This window comes from Entelurus aequoreus, linkage group LG13, assembly GCF_033978785.1.
Source record: "Entelurus aequoreus isolate RoL-2023_Sb linkage group LG13, RoL_Eaeq_v1.1, whole genome shotgun sequence".
NCBI lineage: Eukaryota > Metazoa > Chordata > Actinopteri > Syngnathiformes > Syngnathidae > Entelurus > Entelurus aequoreus.
The window spans coordinates 52,146,854-52,163,686 of record NC_084743.1 but is presented as its reverse complement, the minus strand read 5'-3'; the positions used below and the strand labels follow the sequence as shown (position 1 = coordinate 52,163,686).

Here is a 16,833-nt window from a genome sequence, read left to right as displayed (position 1 = left end):
ACAGCTTGACCATCATGTGGAATTAAGCCCCGAAGAAAAACGGAAATTACGTCATATGACGTCACCCACCTATATACTCAAATTATTACCAAAAAGGGGTTAAATATACACAAATAACATCAAGTGTTAAACTGACACAAATAACACCCAAAGGGGTGTTACATAGACACAAATAACACCGATAAAAGGTGTTAAATGCAAATAACACCAAAAATGGTGTTAAATTGACTCAAATCACAATAAAAAGTTTGATTCCAATAACATAAAAAACATTGTTAAATTAACGCAAATAACACCAACAAGGGTGTTGAATAGACACAAATAACTCCAAAAAGGATGTTAAATCTACACAAAAACACTAAAAGGGTTGTTAAATTGACACAATTCCCACAGAGGTTAGATGCAAATAACATAAAAAAAAGGTGTTAAATTGACAGAGATAACACACATACAAGGGTGTTAAATTGACACAAATAACACCACAAATGAGTGTAATAGAATCAAATGACATAAAAAAAAGGGTTAAGACACAAATACGACAAACGGGTTGAAAACAAATAACATCAAAAAGGGTTACATTAACACAAATGACACACAAATAAATGATTGAATCAGAAACAAACACCAAATAAGGGTTGACTAGACACTCAGCAAAAAAAAAAAGATTAAATAGACTAAAAAGGGGTCAATAGACACATATACAACCAAAAATGGTTTGGACACAAATAAGAAATAGGGGTTAAAAAACTACTTAACACCAACAAAATAGAGACGCTGTGTTCAATAACACGTTCAGTCCTGTTTGAGACCACACTGCCACCAAGTGGTGCAACTCTTGTGTCTCATCTTCCCTTAATCATCAACACTGTAAATATGTTCTCATATCCTACTCGAGTAATATTTACTTAAAAACATTAAAGCCACAATAATGTCTTTATAAATAACACATGTACATACATTCTTATAAAAAGACCACCGACACAAACGTGTGTGTAACATCCATTTATTACCACTTTATATGACAAATCCGGGAATTACAAACATTGCTTTTTTAAAACATCACTAATGTCAAAAAGAATTTGAGAAAAAAAACGCACATAAAAAAACATCAAATGAATAATTAAGTTGGGTGATTAAGGGTGATGAGTCAACCTGAGAAAAAGTACAGATGATAGACCGTCGGGAAAACCAAAAGCCAATAAAGTAGAGGCAGAGGGACTATGATCCATATTTTTTGGCATTAGACACTGAGTTGAAAATATTTATCACATTGTTTGGAAAAACACCTTATATAAACCTCTCACAATAAAGTCTATCTGAAAAAAAAAAAACATTGTAGAAGAGGGTCCATGTTAGAAACCACACTATTTTCACATTTCAGATTGTTGTTCTCTTTTTCAAATCGGATCGTTCCACTCAGCTCCATGGCCTAGCAGGGAAAAAAGGCTTTTCCACACAGCATTAAAATCCTACTTATGGAGAATATCATCAACAATCAATATTCTAATCACCGTCTGAAGAAATGTTGATGGGTTGAGTAGACTTTTCTGTTGTGGATGGAGCTACCACACATGCAGACTCCTGCAGGGACAGAGTGCAGCCAGAGGGAGCAGCAGTGCTGTGGTCTCTGCATACTCGGCAGCTAAGGCTGGTGCATAATCACCGGCACAGGAGGATTGTCTAGCACCGTGCTGGGAAGAAGCCCCCAGCAGATAAGCATCCATCCTCGGGTCTGTCCCTACAAAGATTGCACTGGAGTCATCTGTGTGGTTTGTATCCATTACCATGGTCTCCACCCTACCGCAAGAGTGTGGAGACAGAGTCGGGACAACTGGGACACATCACCAAAGATTTGGTACATGCACAGAAAAAAGGGAAGTCTCCCACTGAGAGCACTAAGAAACACACAACTATACACCTTAACCAGAACAACTTTTCCCTACAAACTACTTACACAGGAGAGGGGGACGTGACAAACGGGTGAGGGAGGAATAGAAAGAGCAAGTATCTAAGCACGCTCCCCGCGGATGCGACGTGCCAGCTGGATGTCTTTGGGCATGATGGTGACACGCTTGGCATGGATGGCACACAGGTTGGTGTCCTCAAACAGACCCACCAGGTAGGCCTCGCTCGCCTCCTAACAGGCAGAACAGCAGACATGCTCATGTGTTTACAGTTCACTTAAAATCAGTAGATATTATTTACCAGCCATTATGTATGACACACTGCTTTGTGTGTTGGAGTGACGTGTACCTGCAGAGCGCCGATGGCTGCACTCTGGAAGCGCAGATCCGTCTTAAAGTCCTGGGCGATTTCTCTCACCAGACGCTGGAAGGGCAGCTTGCGGATCAGAAGCTCAGTGGACTTCTGGTAACGACGGATCTCACGCAGAGCCACGGTACCAGGCCTAAAAATGCATGAAGAATAATGGGAGGAGCATGAGCCAAGACATGTTAGCAAAGGTGTTACACATTCAGGCTAAGATGCCACTAGGTAGTTTTACATTTCTCTCATTAGACTTGAGGCCTGTGTTCCTTAACCCATTGTCGGGCCACCAGCGCCCCCTAGATAGCCGCCAAAAAATATCTGATTCTCAGCTGTGGTCTGTATGGGCCGCAGCAGCACTCAGTTGTAATACACTTTTGCACCACTTCAGGCAGTAATGACAATATTAAACAAACAGAAGAACCCTGGAGCTCAACTCATAGAGAAGTTTCTTAAGAGCAAAAATGATTACTAAATTGTGAAGCTGTATTTTCTTTTGTACTTACGTTTTATTGACAGTCTATTTTCATATATATTGTATATGTATATTTTATAATTTAATATTAATTTACTTTGAAAGTATTTATTTTAGCACTCCGTAATTTTATATACATTAATTTATCATCAGTTTTTATGCGTTTATCTTTTGCAGCATATTTAATTATTATTTATTTTTGTAATCAGCCAGATTTAAGCCTTGATTATAATCTTTGTACTTAACACATGCTTTATTATCGTTTGACAGGGTTTATTCTGTTAAAGCAGGTTAGATATAAATATTGACTATGATTAAAATCAAGGGTAAGCTTATTAATTCCGTGTTAATATTTGAGTGGGACCGGACCCCTCTGTAGTGGAAAAGTTTAAAAACCCATGCTTTAGATAATGAGGTAACCTATATTTTCCCTTCAAAATTAGTAATGTTGCTAAGCACGCATCCCTGATATCTGCAAGGGTGCAGTCAACTTACACTCTTCTGCACCAAGCTCATTTTTCATGTGAAAAAAACCTCATTGTCTTTATAATCACAGTAACTCGTAGAGATGCAACCATTCGTTGAGGTTGGTGACAAAAATAATTTACAACATTTGTTGCCGACAAATTAATTTGTCGATAATAGTCGGTGAGGTCATTGCTCGTGTTTTCCCGTAAACAAACATGCGAAACTATGTTTACAATGCAGGTCAATGTGGATCAAATCAGATTTTTTTTTTTTAAAGTGCACATCTGCTTAGTCTACAAGTAAAATGTTATTGTAATCCGGCTCCAGAAAACAATCTTGCCTTCTTCCAAACTTGCTCCAAAACGAGGACTTTGGCGTTTTTTCTTTAGTTACATGAGCGGTTATCTCCATATATGGTGAATGTTGACCCAAAAGAGCTTTGCGTGAGCCCACCATTTTTATTCAGTTGTCAATAGATGCCTTTTTTTCCTTTGTATACAGTAGATCGACATGTTAGTTTAGTGGATACCAAAACAACAAAACAGTCACAACAAATGTAATTTCAACATTTAAAGATATAAATGTCATAGTAAATAAATCCACATTCACACTACTTAATACTTTGGTCACTTGTGTTGATGTACTTTTAACGTGAAGAGGACGTGCTGTAATAATTTTAAAAAAAGAAACATACTGCTGTGACGGTGATGAAAAATACTTTGAATGACGGTTGACATTTTGCTATGCTCGGATGAGGTCTGTGAATTTTTTGTTATTTTCTTAATTTCAAATACATTTTAAACATAAATAAATGTATACATTAATTATAACCATATCATATCACACTATCATCAAGTGAGTTTAACACTACAATTTGAGACAGAAACCTTTTTTTTTTTTTAAATTAGGGACCCATTGAACTTTTAGTGAGTCCCCGGGACTAATAGGTCTACCTTGAAAACCTATCAACATCACTGCTGTATGAATGTACATATTTTTCTCACATTTCTTTTACAGCTGAGTATTTTTTCAAGTTCAAAGTCTTTTTTTTCAAAAGTATTTTTTTATGTTAATCTTATTTAAAATGCTGTTATTTACTTTGTATATTAAAGTTAAAGTACCACTGAGAGTCACACACACACTAGGTGTGGTGAAATTACCCTCTGCATTTGACCCATCCCCTTGTTCCACCCCCTGGGAGGTGAGGGGAGCAGTGAGCAGCAGCAGTGGCCGCGCTCTGAAATAATTTTGATGATTTAACCCCCAATTGTGTGTGTGACAATCATTGGTACTTTAACTTTAACTTAATTCCAACCCTTGATGCTGAGTGCTTAACAGGGATGTTAACATTTCAAACTAATCTCTTGTTTATTTTGTACTAGTACAAATCCTTTACAGCGGCCAGGTTAAAAACAATGTATAAATTGTGAAATTAATCGAATTTAATTATCGAATTATATGAAAAAACAATTGTAATAATTTTTTTTGGCATATTGCCCTTCCTTAAATACACCGGCACAGAAAAAAGATACATGAAAGAATTAATTTACAACACCCTTCTTTTTGCATGTCTCACCTGTAGCGATGGGGCTTCTTCACACCTCCAGTGGACGGGGCGCTCTTGCGGGCAGCCTTTGTGGCCAGCTGTTTACGTGGAGCTTTGCCACCAGTGGACTTACGGGCAGTTTGCTTGGTACGTGCCATTGCTACTAAGGATCACCTGCAGATGACAAGCGATATTGACACTCCACTGTCATTGGTTTAGTCTAAAATTTACATACATACAAGTGTGGGCATTTGACAAAATGTGCTTGATGCACTATGAGGATGACTGGCAATAAATTAATGGATTGTTATTATTTAACAACAGTATTCAATGGGGTGGGAAATATTTGAAAAGGTTTGAACTTCTGTTTAAATGCTAATGTTATACTGTATAATTACAATTATTTTTTGATTATCATGCTCATTCTTAGTTACAACATGCTCAACATATTTGTGAATATCTGAGATTTGAGTCATTTGAGGTCATCGTCCCACTAACTCTACTTAAACTATAATATTGAAGACATTAATATATAAAAAATAATGATGTTCATATTTATAAAGACAATAGTTTGGTATAGCTATGGCAGTGTTTTTCAACCTTTTCTGAGCCAGGTCACATTTTTTTTAATAAAAAAATTCTGAGGCACACCACCAGCAGAAAACATAATACAATTTAACTCAGCAGCCGATATTGACAATAAAAAGTCGTTCTCGCAATTGTTGGATATGAATTCAAACCATAACCAACCATGCATCACTATAGCGCTTGTCTCAAAGTAGGTGTACTGTCACGACCTGTCACATCACGCTGTAAACTTATTTTGAGTTTTTTGCTGTTTTCCTGCGTGTAGTGTTTTAGTTATTGTCTTGTGCTCCTATTTTGGTGGCTTTTCCTCTTTTGTTGGTATTTTCCTGTAGCAGTTTGATGTCTTCCTTGAATGCTATTACGCGCACCTGCTTTGTTTTCACAATCAAGACTATTTAAGTTGTGCGGACGCAATCCTTCTTTGAGGGGACATTGTTGATTGTCATGTCATGTATGGATGTACTTTGTGGACGCCATCTGCTCCACACGCTGTAAGTCTTTGCTGTCGTCCAGCATTCTGTTTTTGTTTACTTTGCAGCCAGTTCAGTTTTAGTTTCGTTTTGCTTCAATGCCTTTTCTTAGCGGCACTTGCCTTTTGTTTATTTTTGGTTTAAGTTTTAGATACCTTTTTACCTACACGCTGCCTCCCGCATATTGTGATCACGACAAACCATGTTCCTGACATCTACAAAGCAATTGGCTACCTGCTGCCACCTACTGATATGGAAGAGTATTACACGGTTACTCTGCCGAGCACTAGACAACACACTCAACAACAACGGCACATTTGCGGATTATAATTACTGGTTTGCAAAAAATATTTGTAACCCAATTAGGTGAAATTACTAGGGCTGTGAATCTTTGGGTGTCCCACGATTCGATTCAATATCGATTCTTGGGGTCACGATTCGATTCAAAATCGATTTTTTTTTTTCAATTCAACACGATTCTCGATTCAAAAGCGATTTTTTCCTGATTCAAAACTATGTTCTATTCATTCAATACATAGGATTTCAGCAGGATCTACCCCAGTCTGCTGACATGCAAGCAGAGTAGTAGATTTTTGTAAAAAGCTTTTATAATTGTAAAGGACAATGTTTTATCAACTGATTGCAATAATGTAAATGAACCAAAAATATGACTTATTTTATCTTTGTGAAAATATTGGACACAGTGTGTTGTCAAGCTTATGAGATGGGATGCAAGTGTAAGCCACTGTGACACTAGTGTTCTTTTTTTTTTTTTTTTACAGATGTCTAATGATAATGTCAATGAAGGATTTTTAATCACTGCTATGTTGAAATTGTAACTAATATTGATACTGTTGTTGATAATATTAATTTTAGTTTCACTACTTTTGGTTTGTTCTGTGTCGTGTTTGTCCATCCATCCATCCATTTTCTACCGCTTGTCCCGTTTGGGGTCGTGGGGGGTGCTGGAGCCTATCTCAGCTACAATCGGGCGGAAGGCGGGGTACACCCTGGACAAGTCGCCACCTCATCGCAGGGCCAACACAGATAGACAGACAACATTCACACTCACATTCACACACTAGGGCCAATTTAGTGTTGCCGATCAACCTATCCCCAGGTGCATGTCTTTGGCGGTGGGAGGAAGCCGGAGTACCCGGAGGGAACCCACGCAGTCACGGGGAGAACATGCAAACTCCACACAGAAAGATCCCGAGCCTGGGATTGAACTCAAGACTACTCTGGACCTTCGTATTGTGAGGCACTTGCACTAACCCCTGTTCCATCGTGCTGCCCTTGTCGCGTTTGTGTCTCCTCTCAATTGCTCTGTTTATTGCAGTTCTGAGTGTTGCTGGGTCAGGTTTGGTTTTGGAATTGGATTGAATTGTTATGGTATTGCTGTGTATTGTTTTGTTGGATTGATTAAAAAAAAATAAAAAAATAAAAATAATAATTTAAAAAAATAAAAATAAAAAAATCGATTTTTTAAAAATGAGAATCGATTCTGAATCGCACAACGTGAGAATCGCGATTCGAATTCAAATAGATTTTTTTCCCACACCCTTAGAAATTACATAATCTCCCACAGCACACCAGGCAATATCTCACGGTACACTAGTGTGCCGCGGTACAGTGGTTGAAAAACACAGATCTATGGTGTTTGATCGCAATAGATAGTGCAAGTGGCAATAATGTGTATGGATGTTCTCATTCCGGGATGGTTTTTCAACCTTGAGCTAAGTATATACCGTATTAGCATGAACTGATAAAACCTGCTCGAATTAAGACGAAACTTATTCTAAAACAAACTAAACAGTCCAGTTGCGATCGATTAAAAAGCTTTTGAGAAAGTGGTGTTAATGTGTTGGCCAGTAGATGTATTTTAACACATATTTTGAACTCTTGACTCCAACTGGCAGCAGACGTCTGTCAAAGACGAATAGCAATACTATTGGCCGGTACACCAGCCCGTAGACGTAAACATCAAATATAAGCCAATGGGTGGGTTCATCCTGATAAGTGGGTGGGCTTTACGCCTGACTTCCAGTGTTTGTAGACCCGCCTTCCCGCTCTGATGATGGCGGCGGTCTGATGCGCATACGAAATGAAGACCAAGGCAGACGGAGTAGCCCGTCAACAACTTGGATTTAAACGGCTAACCACCGTTCCTGGATACCGACAAACGAAAGCAAAATAAAAAGGACATTCCGAGGATTTCACAAATACGCAAAGCACCCACGAACCGCCCCGCTGCCGGCGCAGAGCCGGTCAGAACCGGCGCACAATTTGAAAGAGAATTCCGCCTCGGATGTGGAACTGTCGTCTCGACCGCCTCCTTCGTTATTTTTCGACGCGACAAAAACGACCGTTTAACCGCCGAACAATTTAACAGATGAACACATAAAACCCACCAAGTTGTACTAAAATATCTAAACTCACTTATAAATTGCACAGAGAGCTTTGAACAGCTTACCCCAAGGAAAAAGTGAACAGAAGTGGCGAGAAAGGTTTGGCTTGACTATTTCCTTCTTCGTATCCACAATAGAAGACAGCGTCCAGCGGGCAAAATGGCCGCCGCGTCAATCAGGTGTCCCAAAATGCAACAGGGTTCAAGTCGTTTTTTGTTGTGGTTCTATTAAGTATGAAATTGGCCGCTTATTATTTTTTGTTTAGTGACATGGTGCTTGCTGCTGTGACTTAATTTAAGTGTTAGGGTAATGTTTTTAACTTTAACACCAGTGTGACTTGACTTCCGGTTATTAATCGATACTTGTTGATACATCAAAGTATAGCTGATAAGAATAGCCAAACGACTAAAATAAATATATTCCATCCATCCATTTTCTAATCGTCTTTAAATAAATGTTAGTGATACAAATATCCGCTTATTATTTTTTGTTTAGTGACATGGTGCTTGCTGTTGTGACTAAATTAGGTGTTAGGGCAGGTCTGGGCAATTATTTTGACTCGGGGGCCACATTTAGAGAGAAAATATGTGTCTGGGGGCCGGTATATCTATTTTTAGGAACACTAATACAAAACCTCACAATAATGTCTGATTGAATGTTAAAAACGTTATGACAGACCGCCTTAAAAAACTTAATGGCATTTTTTTTTCTATGAACGATAAAACACTGAATATTGACAAAATATGAATGTCACACCCCCTTTTGATCGACATATTTTACAATCAAGTGAAACGCAACACAAATGCAACAAACAGTGAAATATGAACGCAAAGGGTACAAAATAAACCCACCTACAATCTGATATATCACTAATAGGGATGGGCAATACCACACTTTTAGGATTCGATACGATACCGATACTTTTTCTTGCATTTTCATCGATACCAATAATTTCTTATTGGCAATTTTTTGTCAGTCAAAAATATTATTACTATTGTTATTATTTAAGACAAATCACAAGACAAATACAGACCATTTATACCACATTTATTATGGTCAATATATAATAAAAGTAAAATAAATAACATAAATATGAAAAATAAATTAAATATTATATATAATAATAACTATATATTATATATAATAATAATTAAATATTAGGGCTTTCCAATTAACAGTCAAATCCGAATTGCAAGAAGCTGCAGTTATTTTTTAAAGTTTGTGATATAATTAGCAATTAATGAAATATGAAATAGGCTAATGTTTTCGAAATGTAAGAAATCATGTTACAGATTAAAACCAAAATCACATTCAATCATATATTCAAGATTTTCTTGGAAAAAAATTAAACTGTAATGCAAAGATGAAGAATCTCCAAATTGTATCTCTATCTTATCTTGTTTTAAATACTCAAGCAATTTTCAACTAACAGTAAATTCCCCTGTGTGGAAATTATTTGAATTTAGGATAATCATTTAAACAAAAATATTCAGTAAACATTACTAAAAAAACCAAAACAATGACAACACTGGATATGCCTGGCTGCATCGCTGTCGGCTGGCTGTGTGTGTGTTGCACGTTGACGACGCTCATTCGCTGTCTCCTGTCACGTGACTGGACCAGCTCTATACTCTGCCAGGTACAGGGGTGTCCCAGCACATAGTAAGTTAAGTAATCAAAAACATCTGAAAGTGATGCTTGCACCCCCCACACGCCGTTTTTTGGTTTATATCGACACTTTTTTCAGAAAAGTGATGCCAAATGAGTAGCGTGTGAGTATCGATATATCGATACCACAGGATCGATACACACATCCCTAATCACTAAGCTTTAGAACTTTGTTGTGAAAATCTCCTTCCGTGTCTGTGGAAACGCTTCCTGCCCACACTGCTTGGTGCCTCGTCTGGGCTGCTGTGACGTAGATGACCATAGTAACTAATTAGATGACCATAGTAACTAATTAGATTACCATAGTAACTGGTACATCATCCATAAGCGCAGATTCCAAGCATTGAAAGACTTATTATAGTTGAAGACTTACGGTCATTAGAAAACAACACTGCACATCATAATGGCAGCTACACTTTCCATCTTAAGTATCTAAAAAAATTATTTGGGAATGTCCGGCGGGCCAGATTGAAAAGCTTAACGGGCCGCATGTGGCCCCCGGGCCTTAATTTGCCCAGGTCTGTGTTAGGGCAATGTTTTTAACTTTACACCACTGGTGTATATTAATCGATACTTGTTCACATTAAGGTATAGCTGATGAGATCAGCCAAACGACTAAAAGAAATCTATTAATATTCTTTAAATGAATGTTACAGCATCAAGGGCTGGAATTGGGGATTAAATCACCCAAAAATGATTCCTGGGCGCAGCCACCGCTGCTGCTCACTTCTCCCCTCACCTCCCATGAGGTGATCAATGGTGATGGGTCAAATGCAGAGAATAATTTTGCCACACCTAGTGTGTGTGTGACAAACATTGGTACTTTAACTTTACTGTCACAAATGTTTCATGTGTATTACACATTTATTTCACATTTGCTCTACTTCTAAGTTTAGCTAATTGCATTTATTTACACAATCGCTATCCAAAAATTGCATCAACCATTACCATTTTCTTGGGACTTTTTTGGTTTAAAACCTCAGAATTTGACGTTTTATTTTTGTTAGTGTAATTCTTTTACTTATTTTTATTTAATTGTGGCATCATTATTAACATCATATGTTTAATAATGAGCAATTTGAATCACTCAATTTCACCACAAGAATTTATTTATGTCTGTATGTGAATTTTTGGAGTACAAATGTTTTAGCCTTCAAAATGACCAAAAACACCAATAAAATAAAATTAAAAAAAACACAGTAGAAAAAAATAGGTTAGCCACCTGAGAGAGAAACAAAAATTCATAACATTACTCAGACATAACACGGCGAAAATCAGAGTATAATAATCAAGTTTGCTACATTTATGCCGTTTTTAAGTGTGAAACCATGCAGTCATTACAGTGCAATGACATTTGAAATTGACAACCAGAATAAAGCAGTCAGATCCCGATATTAAACAGTATTACACCACTGTTGCAGAAAAAAAGAGAGCTTAATGTTTAAAATAATTGTATATTTAAAAACAAACCCAAAATAATTTGCAGGAAGGAACAGAAGAGCCATTATATCAATGAATGTGTCTAATATGAAAATGTCTTGATTCTAAGTCCTACGCTCATTCCAGATTACACACTACTCATTGCTAGAAAAACACTTAACTCAAGCAATAGCTAAAGTGAGGAGTGTACAAGTTTCAAACATACATTACTATATATCTGAAGAAACTCTTCTACTTGTAGCACCAAAGAAGACATAATCACACATGGTTATCACAGTCATGATATATAGAGAACCTCAAACTAACTACCTGTAAGAAGGAAAGGAAGGTGAAGGGGAGGGTCGAGGGTATAGTTTCATAAAGAAGAGAAAAAAAAAACATTTAAGCACGCTCCCCGCGAATGCGACGTGCCAGCTGGATGTCTTTGGGCATGATGGTGACACGCTTGGCATGGATGGCACACAGGTTGGTGTCCTCAAACAGACCCACCAGGTAAGCCTCGCTCGCCTCCTAAAGACGGATGTGTACATTGATGCATTTTATTGAGATTACATTGATCACGTTATTTACCTAATCAACTGTGAGTGACGCATACCTGCAGAGCTCCAATTGCTGCACTCTGGAAACGCAGATCCGTCTTGAAGTCCTGTGCAATTTCTCTCACCAGACGCTGGAAGGGCAGCTTGCGAATCAGAAGCTCGGTGGACTTCTGGTAACGACGGATCTCACGCAGAGCCACAGTACCGGGCCTTGAGAAGACAGGAGATTCAAAGTTTTCTGTTTTATTGTGAATTTATGACGTGTACTTGACTTGACTTACACACACGTACGCATATACATATATATATATATAAACACACATGCATACATACATATGTGTGTATATATATATAAATATATATACACACACATACATACATGTGTATATGTATATAAATATATATACACACACACACACACATATATATATACGTATGCGCATATATATGTATGTATGTATATGTACGTATATATGTGTAAATATGTTCATGTGTGTATTCATGTGTAAATATATATATATATATATATATAAACGTATGTGCATATATATGTATGTATGTATATGTACGTATATATATGTAAATATATATATGCACACACACACAGTATATTGGTAGAAAATTAGATAAAGCAATGACTAGTATGACATTTTGCATAGCTAGGGGGGCTATTGCTATAAGACTACGTCAATGTCGTCTGTCTTGGCAAAAAATTGTGGCGTTTGTCGCCTCTCAATTACGAATAGGTAAGAAGAACGCGACTTCTATGTTCAAACTGGAGTCGCATTGGAATCATATACACATATGGAAAAGGCCTAGGTTGGATTTGGAAAAAAAACGGAATTGTCCTATCCATTAGAACAGGGGTCCCCAAACTTTTTGACCCAGGGGCCGCATTCGGTTAAAAAAAATTGTCTGGGAGCCGGGCTGGGTGTGTGTGTGTATGTATATATATATATATATATATATATATATACATATATATATATATATGAATAAAATATGTTTTTTTAATGTTTTGTTTTTTTCGCGCAATAATTGACTGAAAGAGCATGCACTTTGCTGGTGGTGTCACGTTATCGATGGGAAAATTTTTAGACAATATGATTTGCCGGAGCGACTAGGAGACACCGAAAGTAACAAGCAGTAGAAAATGGATTAGAAAGGTCAGATTAAAAAAAAAAATAAAATAACTCGGGACTTCCCGCGGGCCGGATTTTGGATACTGGCGGGCCGGATTTGGCCCGCAGGCCGTAGTTTGGGGGACCACTGCATTAGAATATCAACTACAGGTCACATACAAACAAAGCTTTCAGCACATACACAACGTTGAGATCTATAGTTACATTTTGTAAAGACGGGGAAACAAAATGAATATACAAAATTAAAAAATGACGTTCATTGTGAACATTGGCTAGATCATGGGTGTCCAAACAAATTTCATTGAAGCCACGTTTTAATTTTGGCTGCCCTAAGAGGGTCGTATGTAACACTGAATATGTATGAATATAAACGTATAACAGCCCTGTTAAACAATTTGCATTGGCAATTGTGTGTGGATAATTTCCTTTGAAATCGTACATCAAATTCACAAGCCCTTTTTTAATTTATTTTATGTATTATTTAAGTATTTATTTTGATGGCTACGCAATTGTGTGCAGTACATGTTTTCTGTCAAAATTGGAAGAACAAATATATTCAGCCAAAATTGTCAGCGTATGTTTGTCATTTAATTTCCTTCCGCTTTATTTAACTATTTTTAAACTGTGCATATGACAAATGAAAGTATTTATCTACATGTTTTTATTTTCATTGAATTATGATAATTTTATGATAATTTTATTTTTATTTAGGATTTGAATTGCCTTCTTGTAATTGTATGTATTTATAAAGAACTTAGAAAAGCTTTTTTATGAATTGTGCTCTATAAATAAACATCCCACAATATGAAATACAAAAAACCCCAATGTTTTTTGGTTAAAAATCAATAACTAAATCGGGAAAACAGTTTGATCTTTGTGTTATATTTAATATACAAAAAAATAATAATAATTCAGCTGAAACGAAAAACTAAAACTAAAAAAACAATTAAAAACTGATTATTTTCTGACACTATAAGTTACTACTTAAAGACAAGTCTACGGACTGGCCCGTAGGGAAAAAAAACTGTGTGGTGTTGTATCCTTCATCAGAAAGATCAGATCACAGATCAATGCTTCTATATATTAATGCAGCAAACAACACCACACAGGTTTTTTTCCCCCTACAAGCTATTCAGCGGTCTTGTCTTAAAAAAAAATAAATACCAGTGTCGAGATATGACAAAGCATCTGTTTTGGTCAGTTTTTTCATTACTACTATATGAACTATGAAATAAAATTGTAATAAATAAAAATAATAACATATAAAATACCAATCAATCAATGTTTGTATTTCTTCCTCCGTTCATGACACAAAAATACAATGACCAAAACATACACAAACACTGGAAGTGCTTAATTGATGCAACTTTTTTGTGGGCTACATAAAAGGGATCATGTTCAAGCAATTTTTATTGTCATCATTCTTCACTATGCATTTTAATACACAAATGACACAATGTTTCTTGGTCAGTGACTGCAATGGTATACATCATAATGAAATGTAAACACCACAATAAACTAATAAATGGCAAGGAAATCAGATGGGTGCATGTTCTTGCCAGGCTCTCACCTGTAGCGATGGGGCTTCTTCACACCCCCAGTGGAAGGTGCACTCTTGCGGGCAGCCTTTGTGGCCAGCTGCTTACGTGGAGCTTTGCCTCCAGTGGACTTACGAGCAGTCTGCTTGGTACGGGCCATTGCTACTTAGGATCAGAGCTGAGAATACAGAAGGATTTCAGTTAATGTCGACAAATGCAAATAAAAACAACTTTAAACGTGTATTGTTGATCTGGTTGATATGGAGGTTATAAAATAATACAGGTAGTAGTTTACACGAGAGTATAAAAGTTACTTCTCAGATTACGTTTTTGTGCTTTACGAAACGTATGTTTTGAGTTTCAGCGACTGTTCTAAACAACGACTTGCCTGCGTCATAAATGACAAGGCAGGCGTCCAATCAGCAGAGAGCTAGAGGCCTGTTGTGGACCTTTCAATCAATGATAGGAGGATTGAGGAAACCCCGCCCATTGCGCACAGACGAGGGTGTGCTCGTTTCGATGTACACATCGTCCCTGTCAAGCACTAGCGTAGATTTTCCCATTCAGAATGAGCTATTTTAGAAGAAAACCAAGCGACACCGCCCCTTTCGGATGTCCCGTCCGAAGAAACGAACACAACCGAACATAATGGCTGGTTACTGGCATGAAGGACCTAAACGGGAAGGAAAACTCGCTCCAGCGATCGCATCGCTGCTGTTAAAAACGTCGAATTGTGTAAAATACACAGTATTAAAGTGGAATGTTAATTTTGTAGACGACGCCAGACATGTTAGGGATTCGCTTAGTGGACAATATTTTGTCAGATGACCCCTAACTCGAGGCGCTTTTCCAAGTTAAAGTGGAGCAGACGCGCGTGTTTTTCAGGTTTCTGGCCGAGCAGGAAGATAAAGGCTCGACTGATCGCGTTTTCTTTTTCCATCGAAAATCAACGAAAAAACTCATCCATCCGAAAACATGAACCACACTAAACGACACATTGGCGTTTTAGTGAAAATATGACACTTACCTTTGGAAACTTGGTGGGAAATGTGAGCTTTAAATCGGGGTTTAATTTCTTGAGTCTTCTTACGCGTTGTTCTCGCAACAAAATGAAGGGAGGGGAAAAAAGGCGAAAGAAAATAAGAGCGCGTTTGGAGGCAAGTTTCCCATGATGCATTTGGGGGAAAAACACGCTTGCTGTAACATGATTGCCAATCTCATAAACACCGCCATAAACACATTTAGTTCATCATATATTTAAATTGTTTTTTTTTATTTTAGTTTTTGCTAATACAAGAAAATAAACATGAAACTCGTTTTTCTTTGGGAAGTGGGGGCCACATTAGTAACTTATTCAGGCTTTTTTAATACGAAATAAAATACATATATTTACATTTTGTTATGTTATAAACACACATATATCCAACATAAAATGGCACTTGTGGATTTGTATCAGGTCTTATTTATAAACACACGCCATATTTTCTGGTACATAGTTGAAAAATAATGGTCAAAGCTCTGAGAAAGACGAAACATTAAAAAACCGACTGAGGCGTTAACTTTTTTAGTATTTACAAGTTAAATAGCAGTTACAGTATAACACCTCTAAGTAGCGCTAGTGAGCACTTGTACGTGGGTCAAAGCTCTGAGAAATATTAAAGTTCGGTGATTTGGTAATGTACAAAGCAAACTATAACCTGCTACCAAAGAATGTACAAATTCTTCTCAACTAAAGAGGAGGAACATAACCTTAGAGGAAAAAAATATTTAAAACATTTATATGCACGTACAACACTTAGAACCTTAATTTAGCATATCAGTATGTGGAATTAAATTATGGAATGGATTAAGTAAAGAAGTTAAAAATTGTACTGATATGATCCAGTTTAAGAGGTTGTTCAAAATAATAGTGCTTACAAAGTACAAAGAAGAAGAATTATGAGAAATACTTTCAACCTTATTGAAAATAAGATATTCTTCATCTCAGTATGTTAATAATAACTGAATTAATTAATTACATATTACAAAACTGTTGTGTATACTAATTCATATATGTTATTTTATTATATAAAAAGGTCAGTAAATGATTCTATATATTTGCAAACGCTCTGTGGGAAAGGGGTAGGATTAAATAAGCTTTGCTTCTTCCTACTCCTTTTCAGGCATGATGTAAAATTAAATGATATGAAATTGTGTGATGTATTATGCTGTAAGTGTGTTCATGTTCGAAATAAACTAAAGAAAGAAAGAAAGACGAAACATTAAAAAAGCGACTGAGGCGTTAAC

The 16,833-nt window shown here is 36.8% G+C and overlaps 2 protein-coding genes across 3 annotated transcripts; both read right to left on the bottom strand.

The window, feature by feature from the left end:
- Positions 1–987: 987 nt before the first annotated feature.
- Positions 988–8,414, bottom strand: LOC133663484 (histone H3.3A). Of its 2 annotated transcripts, none has more exons than XM_062067975.1 (4): positions 8,286–8,414; positions 4,785–4,928; positions 2,254–2,407; positions 988–2,137 (listed from the first exon to the last, which is right to left on the bottom strand). In XM_062067975.1, exons 2-4 carry the CDS (start codon positions 4,910–4,912, stop codon positions 2,009–2,011), a joined length of 411 nt encoding a protein of 136 aa, XP_061923959.1. In that variant the 5' UTR covers positions 4,913–4,928; positions 8,286–8,414; the 3' UTR covers positions 988–2,008. The 2 variants fall into 2 exon arrangements, with proteins under 2 accessions (XP_061923959.1, XP_061923957.1); XM_062067973.1 differs by having other exon boundaries at positions 8,252–8,378.
- A 2,561-nt stretch (positions 8,415–10,975) lies between these two features.
- LOC133663483 (histone H3.3A) lies at positions 10,976–15,725 on the bottom strand. The gene is made up of 4 exons (XM_062067972.1): positions 15,575–15,725; positions 14,580–14,725; positions 11,924–12,077; positions 10,976–11,838 (listed from the first exon to the last, which is right to left on the bottom strand). Exons 2-4 carry the CDS (start codon positions 14,705–14,707, stop codon positions 11,710–11,712), a joined length of 411 nt encoding a protein of 136 aa, XP_061923956.1. The 5' UTR covers positions 14,708–14,725; positions 15,575–15,725; the 3' UTR covers positions 10,976–11,709.
- Positions 15,726–16,833: the final 1,108 nt, after the last annotated feature.